At 47.0% G+C, this 13870-nt stretch overlaps 1 protein-coding gene across 3 annotated transcripts in view; it reads left to right on the forward strand.

Moving 5' to 3' along the window:
• The window catches only part of LOC310660908 (mitogen-activated protein kinase kinase kinase 3-like), a 111064-nt gene that overhangs the window by 64218 nt on the left and 32976 nt on the right, over positions 1 to 13870 (forward strand). For all 3 annotated transcript variants that reach the window (XR_014503667.1, XM_083406433.1, XM_083406434.1), the window contains exons 4-6: positions 8547 to 8590; positions 9058 to 9157; positions 13614 to 13727. Coding sequence is in view for 2 of the 3 variants with exons in the window: in XM_083406433.1 (XP_083262559.1) it covers positions 8547 to 8590; positions 9058 to 9157; positions 13614 to 13727 (258 nt within the window). In the remaining variant the exon portion in view is untranslated. The remainder of the gene's footprint in view (positions 1 to 8546; positions 8591 to 9057; positions 9158 to 13613; positions 13728 to 13870) is intronic.

The raw sequence follows: 13870 nt of genomic DNA on the forward strand, positions 1-13870 counted from the left end.
CTCATGCCTTGGTCAGATTGCCCTTCTGCTACCCATAATGCCCCTCATGCCTTGGTCAGATTGCCCTTCTGCTACCCATAATGCCCCTCATGCCTTGGTCAGATTGCCCTTCTGCTACCCATAATGCCCCTCATGCCTTGGCCAAATTGCCCTTCTGCTACCCATAATGCCCCTCATGCCTTGGTCAGATTGCCCTTCTGCTACCCAGAATGCCCCTCATGCCTTGGCCAAATTGCCCTTCTGCTACCCATAATGCCCCTCATGCCTTGGTCAAATTGCCCTTCTGCTACCCAGAATGCCCCTCATGCCTTGGTCAGATTGCCCTTCTGCTACCCAGAATGCCCCTCATGCCTTGATCAGATTGCCCTTCTGCTACCCAGAATGCCCCTCATGCCTTGGTCAGATTGCCCTTCTGCTACCCATAATGCCCCTCATGCCTTGGTCAGATTGCCCTTCTGCTATCCATAATGCCCCTCATGCCTTGGTCAGATTGCCCTTCTGCTACCCATAATGCCCCTCATGCCTTGGTCAGATTGCCCTTCTGCTACCCATAATGCCCCTCATGCCTTGGTCAGATTGCCCTTCTGCTACCCATAATGCCCCTCATGCCTTGGTCAGATTGCCCTTCTGCTACCCATAATGCCCCTCATGCCTTGGTCAGATTGCCCTTCTGCTACCCATAATGCACCACACCCTCTGCCCAGAATGCCCTCCGCTCCTCCTTATATCTGTGGTCCTCTGCCCACAGAAAACATTCGGTTCCTCTCTGCGAGTTTCCGAACAGCCCGCTGCAACTTTTAACTGCGTACTCTGTGTTTTATTATAAACAGCAGCTATTTCTTCAGGGAATGCTGCATGAGATCATGATTCACCTCATTCAGAGACGCTTTGTTATTCTTATTTTTTCTCTCTCTCTCCCCAGTTTTTTCCAACAGTTCTCTTAATCTAAACCAGCCAGTTTGGCTCTTTCCACACCTCCTTCCAAAGCTGTAATGAAAGCTGAGCAGAAATTTGCTAGATCCTTCAGTGTGCACACACACACACATATATATATTACACACATTGAATGTAAACATACATCAAAACATTGGTCGCCATGGTTTTTTCCTCCCTTGGGATGAGGCCATCTTCTTCCTGCCCTCGTTTTCTAAAAGACAGGCGTACATACCAGCAATTCCACTGCTAATGTAGCCGTCAGTCTTGCTCCTTCCCCACTTTCTTTAGGTTAGTTGGAACTATCAAGGACTATTCATCTTGAGGGCTATACATCACCTCCAAATTTAGAGGCAGAATTGCTTGGGAAGAAGCCCTTTTCCTGTAAGCAACTGGCTGGAAAATGGGATTCTGGACCCTTTGCCCTGATCAAACAGGACGCTTCTCACGTTCTAAGGGGCTGCCTTCCTTTTATTGCTGTTCCCAGAAGTCATAGACTTGTAGATTTGGAAGGGACACCAAGGGTCATCTAGTCTAACCCCCTCCAATGCAGGAATCTCAGCTAGATCATACGTGATTGGTTGCCATTCAACATCTGCTCAATAACCTCCAAGGAAGGAGAGTCCAAGACATCCTGGGGAGTCTGTTCCACTGTCGAACAGCTCTTACTGCCAGAAGGTTATGCCTGTGGCTAGCTCAGTTGGTCAGAGTGTGGTGCTGGTAACACCAAAGTCACAGGTTCGATCCCCATACGTGCCACCTGAATATTCCTGTATTGCGTGGGGTTGGGCTTGATGACCTTCGGGGTCCCTTCCAACTCTACAGTTCTATGTTTAGTCAGAATCTCCTTTCTTGTAACCTGAAGCCATTGGTTTGGGTCCAGCCCTCCAGAACAGGGGGGAAAACCAAGCTTGCTCCATCCTCTATCTGAAAGCCCTTTCGATATTTGAAGATGGCTATCCTATCTCCTATTCTTGGGAGAAAAGCAATGACAAACCTAGACAGCATCTTAAAAAGCAGAGACAGCACCTTGCCAACAAAGGTCCATATAGTTCAAGCTATGGTTTTCCCAGATGGAGGGCACAAGGAGAAGGGGACGATGGAGGACGAGATGGTTGGACAGTGTTCTCGAAGCTACCAACATGAGCTTGACCAAACTGCGGGAGGCAGTGGAAGACAGGAGTGCCTGGCGTGCTCTGGTCCATGGGGTCACGAAGAGTTGGACACGACTAAATGACTAAACAACAACAACAACATCCTATCTCCTCTCATTCTCCTGTTTTCCAATCTTAACATCTCCTGCTCCTTCGACCATGAATGCTCCAGAATTGCTGTGTTGTGATGTAGCTTTCTGCTGAAAACAGGCCTCCCTGCAATGAATTGACCTACTTGCGTGATGCGCTTAACACCAGCCTTTTGGGCCAGATGAACAAGTCTAAGCCACACATAGCAAGACAAGAAGAAGAGGTTGAAGAGATTGGATTTGATATCCCGCTTTATCACTACCCGAAGGAGTCTCAAAGCGGCTAACATTCTCCTTTCCCTTCCTCCCCCACAACAAACACTCCATGAGGTGAGTGGGGCTGAGAGACTTCAGAGAAGTGTGACTAGCCCAAGGCCACCCAGCAGCTGCATGTGGAGGAGCGGGGAATTGAACCCAGTTCCCCAGATTACAAGACTACCGCTCTTAACCACTACACCACTAGCAAACTTTATTTTAGCAAGGGCCCTGCAGGAGTTAGGGCCCATCTAAGTTCTTCGCTGATTAAAAATCAAATTCTGTCTAATTAATCTATTAAATGCTGCAGGTGAGGGATAAGGGTAAACAAAGAAACGAGTCGAGGAGTACTATCTGAATTTCCCTTTTCTCCGGCCACGAAAGATGCAAGGACACTGGTCCTTTTCTGCCTCTCTCTGTTTGTTGGGGGGTATATGTCTGCGTCCCCACCTCCTATTAAAGAGACTTAGGAGGCCAGCGTAGCTTCTCCCACAGTTTCCTCCTGAGGCAATGGGCTCATGGCACTTGCCCTGACATCCTACGCCAGCCCGTCGAGTGGTGGAAAGCTATCTTCCACTGACCCTACCATTGGCACACTTCCGAGAAGTCCTGGCCAAGGCCCGAGTCTTCCACAGCTTCTCCAAGAAGTAGCTGTCCTTGCCCGGCGATGGGATTTCGTCACATGTTAGCAAGATGTCCTGGCCTGGGGTGACCTGTCTGGGCACATTTCTCATGGCAAGGCCCTCCACAAGCTTGCCACAAACCCTGATTTTGCTTCTAGGATGCCACCAGCAGGAAGGCAAGAGGCAGCCGGCCAGGAGTTTCTGGCTAAGAAAGTGATCCTGTACCAGAGGGAGAGGGATCTTGTACTTTGCTACTTCCTGATGGATGAGTTTGATACAATGGGGGGGAAAACAGCACAGGGGTGAGAACTCGGAGGAGGGCAACCAAAATGGTCAAAGGCCTGGAAACGATGCCTTATGAGGAACGGCTAAGGGAGCTGGGCATGTTTAGCAAGGAGAAGAGGAGGTTAAGGGGTGATATGATAGCCATGTTCAAATATATAAAAGGATGTCACATAGAGGAGGGAGAAAGGTTGTTTTCTGCTGCTCCAGAGAAGCGGACACGGAGCAATGGATCCAAACTACAAGAAAGAAGATTCCACCTAAACATTAGGAAGAACTTCCTGACAGTAAGAGCTGTTTGACAGTGGAATTTGCTAGAGTCTCCTTCTTTGGAGGTCTTTAAGCAGAGGCTTGACAACCATATGTCAGGAGTGCTCTGATGGTGTTTCCTGCTTGGCAGGGGGTTGGACTCGATGGCCCTTGTGGTCTCTTCCAACTCTATGATTCTATGATTCTATGATTCTAAGATCCAGGTTCAGTTGCTGCTGCACAACAGATAAAACGGGGGGGGGGCGCTTTGGAGCATATTTTCTTTTCTTGTGATTTTGGCAGAAGACAATTATTAAGGCCTTACAACTCAATAAGCTGATTTCTTTGCCACCAACGGTTCAGGACTTGCTTTCGGACAGGAATGATCAAATTCCTTTAATAGTGGCTGAATTTTTGAGTGCTGCCCAAGACTGGGTCATTATAAAGAGAATTAGTGGTTCTTAATTGTTTCAGTAGTGCTGTATTGTATTATTTATGCAAATTGGTTTTCTATGGAGTTAAAGATCTGACCGGCACAAACCTTGTTATGTTCAGCTCGTATTTTGCACAATTTGTATACGGTGTCTGTTTGATAATGTGTGGTTTGCTATTCCTAATAAAGGATAACTTTACTAAAATGGGGGGGGGGGGCTTTTGGAGCAGGGGGGCACATTTATTTATTTATGAGTGGGGATTCGAACCCTGCTCTCCTGAGTCCGACACTCTAACTGTGACACCACACTGGTTGTCTTTATGAGGAACTTTTCAGGGGCCACAGCAGGGCAATGGTGAGTGGGGCCCAGGGCCATCCTGTCCCATTTCACAGCCTGAGACAAAATGTGACGGCGCTACTGCATTCCCTCCCCCCTCCTCCCGTCAAAGTCTTGCTTAACAAGGTCAGCAATGGCAGTGCTTCCAGCAAGATTTCAGAGAGCACTTGTAGTATAGCTGCCGTATGACCCCGCTGGGGGTGCTGGGCATTGCCCCATGGTATTCCACTGCCCGAGGCGGCTGCTTCAGTGGGCCGGCCTTGGTGGGGTCAAAGGCTGAGGTGGCCAGATCAATGGGTGCGACTTCTTATGTCTTACATCCAGCCACATAAAAGTTAAAGGTAAAGGGACCCCTGTACATTAGGTCCAGTGGTGGACGACTCTGGGGTTGTGGCGCTCATCTCGCTTTACTGGCTGAGGGAGCCGGCGTACAGCTTCCGGGTCATGTGGCCAGCATGACGAAGCCGCTTCTGGCGAACCAGAGCAGCGCACGGAAACGCCGTTTACCTTCCCTCCGGAGTGGTACCTATTTATCTATTTCAACCCGAGGGAGCCAGCGTTTGTCCACAGACAGCTTTCCGGGTCAGGTGGCCAGTATGACTAAACAGCTTCTGGCGCAATGGAGCACCGTGACGGAAACCAGAGCGCACGGAAACACTGTTTGCCTTCCCGCTGGAGCGGTACCTATTTATCTACTTGCTTTGGTGTGCTTTCAAACTGCTAGGTTGGCAGGAGCAGGGAGTGAGCAACTGGAGCTCACCCCGTCGTGGGGATTTGAACCACCGACCTTCTGATCAGCAAACCCTAGGCTCTGTGGTTTAACCCACAGCGCCACCCGCGTCCCTTACATAAAAGTTGGACGTCTGTATATACAAAAACACATATTCCCATCCTCACGTTTACCCTGCGAAGGGTACAGAATCCACCCACTTCAGGTGAAGTTGATCTTTGGGCCCCTTTTTCTCAAATAGTTGTTTTCCTAGCGAGCGACACTTGAGTGCAGGGGAAGTCGAAATCCTGCAAATCTTTTCTCCCCCCCCCCCTCTTTTGCATCTGGCTCTCTCGCATTTCTCTCCTCGCCAGCCAAGCGCTGTTATGTGAGAGGCGGCTGGTGTGTTTTCTTTGGCCCTCGTCCAGAGGAGGTCACTGTTGTTGTTATTGTTTCATTCCGGAGAAGAAGGATGCAGTCATTATTTCCCCCTCTCTTCTGGGGCTCTTCTGGGGCTGTTTTAAACAAGTGCTCTGGCAATTTCCAGCAACACGTTGTTCCTAAACAGAGTTGTTCTGGTCAGCAGAAACGGCGTCGAGTCTTGCTGGCGGGGGTGGCCGCTCAAAGCCCTCTTGCTCAGCGAAGCAAACGGCGCTCATTGCATAAAAGCATAGGTTTCTGCTCCTGGTAATTCTGTAGCACACTTCTAGGACATACGATTTGCATGGGTAAGGCTGTAGCTCAGAGGTACAGCCTCTGCCTTCCATCTAGGAGGTCTCAGGTTCAGTTCCCGGCATCTCCAGGTAAGACTGAGAGAGACTCCTGCCTGTAACCCTGGAGAGCTGCTTCCAGTCAGTGAAGACAATACTGAGCTATAATAATAATAATAATAATAATAATAATAATAATTTATTTATACCCCGTCCAACCACTCTGGGCAGCTTCCAAAAAAATATTAAAATACTGTGATACATCAAACATTAAAAGCTTCCCTAAACAGGGCTGCCTTCAGATGTCTTCTAAAAGTCTGGTAATTGTTGTTCTCTTTGACATCTGATGGGAGGGCATTCCACAGGGCGGGTGCCACCACCAGAAGGCCCTCTGCCTGGTTCCCTGTAACTTAGAATCATAGAATCATAGAGTTGGAAGAGACCACAAGGGCCATCGAGTCCAACCCCCTGCCAAGCAGGAAACACCATCAGAGCACTCCTGACATATGGTTGTCAAGCCTCTGCTTAAAGACCTCCAAAGAAGGAGACTCCACCACACTACTTGGCTTCTCACAGTGAGGGAACCGCCACAAGGCCCTTGGCGCTGGACCTCAGTGTCCGGGCTGAACGATGAGGGTGGAGACGCTCCTTCAGATATACTGGGCCGAGGCCGTTTAGGGCTTTAAAGGTCAGCACCAACACTTTGAATTGTGCTCGGAGACGTACTGGGAGCCAATGTAGGTCTTTCAAGACCGGTGTTATATGGTCTCGGCGGCCGCTCCCAATCACCAGTCTAGCTGCCGCATTCTGGGTTAGTTGTAGTTTCTGGGTCAACTTCAAAGGTAGCCCCACGTAGAGCGCATTGAGCTAGATGGACCAATGATCTGACTCAGCACAAAGCAGCGTCCTCTGTTGCCCCTTTTGCATTCTGCAGCCAGGATCAAGGAGGCCATGTGACTCATGAGCAGAGAAATGGGGAGGGAACCACCTGAATACGAGTTTGTGTGTGTGCATCATCATCATCATCATTATTATTATTATTATTATTTATTACAGTCATACCTCATGTTACGTTTGCTTCGTGATACGTTTTTTCAGGTTGCATCCTGCAGCGACCCGGAAGTACTGGAAAGGGTTACTTTCGGGTTTCGCCGCTCACGCATGCGCAGATGCGCAAAATGACGTTACGAGCATGTGCAGAAGTAGCAAATCGCAACCTGCATGTGCGCAGACGCGCCACTGCGGGTTGCGTTCTATTAATGTTGCAAACCGGCCTCTGGAATGGATTCCGTTCGCAACCAGAGGTACCGCTGTATTAGAATTTCTATACCGCCCTATACCCGGGGGTCTCAGGGCGGATCACAGAATAAAATCAAGATACAGTCGTACCTTGGATCCTGAACACCTTGCAAGTCGAATGTTTTGGCTCCCAAATGCCGCAAACCTGGAAGTTTGCAAACGTTCTTTAGAACTCGAATGTCCCAACGCGACTTCTGCGACGTCCGATTGGCTACAGCAGCCGTTCAGAAGCCACACCTTGGTTTCCAAACATTTTGCAAGTCGAAGGGAGTTCTGGAACGGATTCTGTTCAACTTCTGAGGTACCACTGTATAAAACCACAAAATAAATAATCAAAATAAAAACAACAACAACCCAATAGGCCCCCCCCCAAAAAAAACACATTTCAAAAGGGCATAGGATGTAAATCAGATCAACCAAAGACCTGGTTAAAAAGGCCTAAAGGTGTATAATGAAGGCACCTGGCGAAAGTCCTTGGGGAGAGCGTTCCGCAGACAGGGAGCCACAGCAGAGAAGGCCCTGTTCTGGTGTTGCCACCCTCCTTGTAGGTTTTTCTTTTTCTTTTTAAAAGCTGTATCAGTAACCAGAATGTCACAAAATAGTGGCAGTTTTCAAGTTCTTCAAAACCCTGATGAAGTGTAGGATGGGAGCATGGAAACTGCCAACTGCGCTCTGGGCAAAGTATGAGTAAAAGATAAGGAGCGTTTTCAGGAAGAGACGTCACCCTACTCTCCCATCTAGGAATTCTCCTTATTTGATAGAAAGCAAAGTGTGGCTGATCTTTCCAAGTCCTGCTTTATCCAGGGAATCTAGGGAATACATTATTTTCCACCCAGAAAAGAAAGGAAGGGAGGAGAGAGATGACGTGGTAATTTATTTTTGTATTTATTAAAAATCTATTAATAGTGGGGCCCTCCAACCAATGGGCTTTGCTGCCTGGTTTCAGGCCACAAGGAATGTGTACTCTTGCTAGGCATGTGGGGGAAATTCAGCCCCGTTCATGTTGAAAGGTGAGCCTATCAAATCCATACTTTCTGAAGCATCACAGAAACCAAAACCCAGACACCGCTTCGAAATTTGCAGTGCTTTTCTCTAGGCATGTAAGGTCCATGAAAACACACATTTACTTGGGTAATTGCTTATAAAACACTTAGAGGTTTTGCCACAATCAAGGAATATATGCGTTTTTTTAAATAATATATGCACGAACACATGTGCATTAAAAATAAAAGGACCAAGTTGCATTACATCAGGGGAAATTGCTGTGCAAAAAAAAATGTATATTAGGAGAAATTGCAAGGGGGGGGAATTGCAAATTAGAAGAAATTTGCACTAAAATAATGATGAATTTTCATGAGGACTTAAGAAAATAATAAAAATTGTGTAGCCCAGATTTGTGTAGCCCAGGTTTTATTGCCACTACGCTGCATCGGCTCTGTAGCTAATAGGTTTCTATCTCTTTTTGTTCCTCAGTTGCGGAATGCCAGGATCAAATTTGACCACGATGGAGAGAAAAGGTAGAATGTATTTTAATTAATTGACTGTGATTTTATGTAAATTGTGCTATTTTTACTGTTGTTAGCCGCTCTGAGCCCGGCTTTGGCTGGGGAGGATGGGATATAAATATATTATTATTATTATTATTATTATTATTATTATTATTATTATTACCTTCCCTGGCTCCATGAAGACTGATGTGTGTCATTGTGCTTCGTTAAATCGTATAAAGCCCACAGTCATTCTCCGTTCCATTAATTGTTTCTGCCTGTCCTTCAGGATCTTTAAAAACCAAAAGGAGTAACCCGTACTAACAATATGCTAATTTGTTTAAAACTGATTGAGTTTAATTTAATTGCATGCAATGTTGTTATGTGTATTCGCTTTTCAGAAGTGAAAGCAATGGAAGAATGTACTGCTGCCCCACATTACTGAGCAGAGGCAGAGTGACGCTTTAAATAACAAAACACCCATTATTTCCTTGCAGGATTATGCAGTTCCAGAGGCCAGTTAAGTTCAAAGAAGTTCTGCAGAAAGCCATGGACGCTTTTGGGCAGATGATGGACTTGCAATATGCCAACAATGAGGTTGGTTTCTTTGCTTGCTTGTATGTGTGTTTGCTTAAAACAACCTCCTCTCTGCAAGGCGGGTTACAGCAAACAGTTTCCCTAGAGCTTGTTGGCTGGTTTTTTTTTTATTAAACTCTATATATATGTTGTTAGGGAGTGGGTGGTGCTTTGGTCTAAACCACTGAGCCTCTTGGGCTTGCAGATCAGAAGGTCGGTGGTTTGAATCTGTGTGATGGGATGAGCTCCCGCTGCTCTGTCCCAGCTCCTGCCAACCTAGCAGTTCAAAAACACCCCAGTGCAAGTATGAAATGAATTTTATTATGGTCCCAGACCAGATTCGCCAGTGCAAGTAGATAAATAGGTACCGCTGTGGCGGGAAGGTAAATGGCATTTCCGTACACTCTGGTTTCCGTCGGGTGTCCCGTTGCGCCAGAAGCGGTTTAGCTCTGCCTGCCACATGACCCAGAAAGCTGCCTGCGGACAAACGCCGGCTCCTTTGGCCTAGAAGCGAGATGAGCACCACAACCCCATACTCACCTTTGACTGGACGTAACCACCCAGGACTGCAAGATCAAACCTATCCATTCTGAAGGAAATCAGCCCTGAGTGCTGACTGGAAGGACAGATCCTGAAGCTGAGGCTCTAATACTCTTAATGAGAAGAGAAGACTCCCTGGAAAAGACCCTGATGTTGGGAAAGATGGAGGGCACAAGGAGAAGGGGACGACAGGGGACGAGATGGTTGGACAGTGTTGTCGAAGCTACCAGCATGAGTTTGACCAAACTGCGGGAGGCAGTGGAAGACAGGAGTGCCTGGCGTGCTCTGGTCCAGGGGGTCACCAAGAGTCGGACATGACTAAACAACTAAACAACAACATCCAGGGGTCCTTTACCTTTTACATTTTATATCTTGCTAAGTATAAATTAAGAACTGGGTGCAAAGGCTTTTCCCAGCCATTCATGACACCTGCCAAAGCTTTTCTTGCACCTAACATTTAATAGGTCTATTAATTTGGTTGCAGGTTGCTTTGGGTTGACCTGGGCAGGATAAAGAGCAACCAACAAAATTAATAAACAACAATTATAAACTGCTTAATTAACCCTTGCTCTTATGGAAGCCACAGGAGCCATATTCTGCTTTGATGTAGCACAACCAGGGCAGCACAACGTTTTGGCTTTGATTTCTGCCTGAGCAGAGGCTTGCAAATGCCACCTGAACAGGAGACCCTTTCTGCACAATTTAGCAATTGGGCATTTAGCACTGTGACACCTTCCCCTTAAATATTAGACAAGTTCCACCTCTGCTGTTCTTTCAGCACCTACCAAATACCTTCCAACAAACCCAGATGGGCAAGATATAAATATAACAACAACAACATCAACAACAGGAACAGGAACAGGAACAAAAAATAAATAATAATAATTTTACACCCTTGTTGCGTAGCTTTAGGCGCCAGGCTTCTCCCTCTTCTCCCAGGCTTTTGGCTCATTAAACTTATCTGGCCTTTTAAATTGTGTGTGTTGTGGAGAGTGGGCGTTCTTGTTTTTCTTTGTTATTACGGTATGTATTTTTGTGTCTTTCTATTGTGAACTGCCCTGGGATCTTCAGGTGAAGGGCGGTACAGAAACTTAATAAATAGTAATCATTACGCAGGTGGCGCTGTGGGTTAAACCACAGAGCTTAGGGCTTGCCGATCAGAAGGTCGGCAGTTCAAAGCCCTGTGACAGGGTGAGCTCCCATTGCTTGGCCCCTGCTCCTGCTCACCTAGCAGTTCGAAATCATGTCAAAGTGCAAGTAGATAAATAGGTATCGCTCCGGCGGGAAGGTAAATGGCGTTTCCGTGCACTGCTCTGGTTTCACCAGAAGCGACTTAGTCATGCTGGCCACATGACCCGGAAGCTGGACGCCGGCTCCCTCAGCCTATAGAGCGAGATGAGCACCACAACCCCAGAGTTGTCTGCGACTGGACCTAACGGTCAGGGGTACCTTTACCTTTAATCATTATGTGGAGATCTTCCCCTGTTGCTGGAATTGTCGATAGAGTTGCATCATCGAATCCAAATTGTTTTCAAGGTGCTTTTATTGTTATCTCAGGCAGGCTCCCCGCTCCCCAGCCACCCTCCCCCCAGTTCAATGTAAATCTCGCTTGGAAACCTGCAGAACTCCCCGCAACCTGCTTCCTTCCTTACTCTCAGGCTGAAAAACATGGGTTTTTGCATGGGAGCAGCAGCAGCACGATGGCCAAGACACCTCCACCATTCTTAATATCCAACACCTGTCTTCTTCACCCTCACAGGCTCAAACCTTGAGAAGCTTAGCGAGGTGATGAATCAGCACGCAGCAAATCATGCCCCCCCTTCTCCCCCTGCCACGGGCGCCCTGGCACATTAACTTAGCTGTTCAGTTTTACCGGCTGTAAGAAAGCTCTGCTCCATTTCCTGAGCCTGCAAACTGCCAACTCTCTCTCTCTCTCTCTCTCTGGTTTACGTGTGTCTATATTTAGGTCCATGTCTGGTAGGGAACTTTCATGTAAAGAGCAGCCTCGTTGGCAAGCGAGGCAGAAAGCCGCCTTGCTAGACACAAGCAATTAGGCAAAAGGACCACAAGCAGAAGTTTTCAAACACGGTGTCTCTCTTTTTGGCGTCTCGATAACCGGGCACAGGACCACATGGAACATTGGTGGAGAGGCTCCTAAGTCCGTAGGACATTTTATTCCAAGCACAGGCAGTTTTTTGGAAGGCCTGTGTAGGTTTGGGGGTGGAGGATGGGGGGGGGTGAGGTTAGGGGACTGCCAGGGAACTGCCCCCAAAGTTCACGTCCAAATTCCAGGCCAGACTGATTAAGGGTGGGGAAATGTTCAAATACAAAGTTGGAATGGGTGAATTATTCCCATTGTTCACAAAACTTTCACATATGCATATTCATAAGTCTGTTCTGCCCCATTTTGGCATTACCTGTGGATTTTATTCTAAAAAAAAAAAAAAGAAATCCACACACAGTTTGTGTTTTTTTAAAAAAATATTTTATTACGAAATACATGCTTAAAAACATACATCATCTCCATCCACACAATTATAAATGTATTTTAAATGCATCGCAGTACCTTTTTTTGAGCAGAGAACTTCATCGCAAGTTATGAAGGCGTGCGAAATCTTAAGGATAACCGTTGTTCTTTTTCTTTATTAAATTTGTATACGGCTCTTCATCCGAAAATCACAGGGTGCTCCACAACAGTAAAATGCAGAATAAGAACACAAAATACATAATAAAAGTAAAACCAGAGGCAAAACAATAACCCCCCTCCCAGAAACACATTTAAAAGGGCATAGCATGTCAGTCAGCCAAAGGCCTGGCTTCACATTCTGAACATTTATGAGGCCTCTCTTTAGTTAAGTCCCGATCCATATATTAGCCTGGGAAGTGCAAAAGAGGACCTGATTCGAATCCCAGTCTCAGCACCAGAAATACAATTGGTCGGGACATTGGAGAGGCCCTTCTCAGTGGTTTTTATTCCATTATACAAATTTTTAGCTGCTCTCCCTGGTGTTTTTAAATTGCATGTTAGTTTTGCCTCTTTGTGGACTGATCTGCTTTAAAATTATATTGTGAGCTGCCGTCAGTGTTTATTTTAGACAGATGTAAGTTTTCCTAACAATAATAATCGCAAATGAAATCTGTGCCTCCACGACCAGATAGCTAAAGCACGCTATTTTCTGAATCGAAATTGGAGCAGCTTTTGTATCCAAAATAAGTACTATTCTACCTTGCTCTCAGAGGACCCCATCTCTCTTCTTTCTTTCTTTCTTTCTTTCTTTCTTTCTTTCTTTCTTTCTCGTCTGAACAAACCTGGAAGGAGACAAAACCCAGGGCAAGGAATCATTCAGAGACACAACATGCATCTTCCTTGGTGGTTCGACACTCAGGGCTTACAGGGGAATCTGCAATTATCTGATGAATTCAATAACCAATTTAATTCTCTGGGCATGCTAAGAGTTCTCTCCAGAGTTCTCTCCCCGCAGCCCAGCGTTCAGAAGCGGCTGCCTTTAAGAAGCACGCCTGTCTTGTTTTTAAACCGACAAACTACGCAAGATGCTGCGTTTGCAGTTTATGTGTCCCTCTCTTGGTGGGTAGCATTTTGCAAGTCGGATCCAAGTCTCCGGAGTGTTTTATTTACTTTTTCCACACAGGTCTTCCCTCCAGCGGAGCCAGCGGCGCTTCTGCACCTTCCCTTTCACAAGGCCGTTGTTTTGATAACTTTTATCCGATTCCTCCGGGGGGGATGCTATCTTGGAAGAAAAGGTCAAAGCCCCCAGATGTTTGGCTGCTATTTTCTGCCGGGGGCCTTGGGTTCCTTTTGCTGTGCCCCGGGTCCAACTGCCCACCTCCCGGCCAGTTCCCAAGCCCCTGGCTGCTCTCTGGCTTCCTCTGTTTGTAACTCAGCTGCAACAACGGTGTTTGTTCAATCTTTTCCCAGCTCCTGATTCCCCTGAAATCCCAGGAAGACTTGGACCGGGCAGTGGAACACTTGGACCTCAGCCCTTCTCTGAAGAGCCTCAAAGTGTTTGTGAAAACGGCAAAGAAAACAAACGTGAGAGAGCGGCTGCGCTTTCCCCAACCACCCCCTTCCTCCTTCCATTTGTGTACAAAGCAAAACGCCATGGGGACACGGGTGGCGCTGTGGGTTAAACCACAGAGCCTAGGACTTGCCGATCAGAAGGTCGGCGGTTCGAA

The sequence above is a fragment of the Podarcis tiliguerta genome (assembly GCF_965153285.1).
Source record: "Podarcis tiliguerta genome assembly, chromosome: 12".
NCBI lineage: Eukaryota > Metazoa > Chordata > Lepidosauria > Squamata > Lacertidae > Podarcis > Podarcis tiliguerta.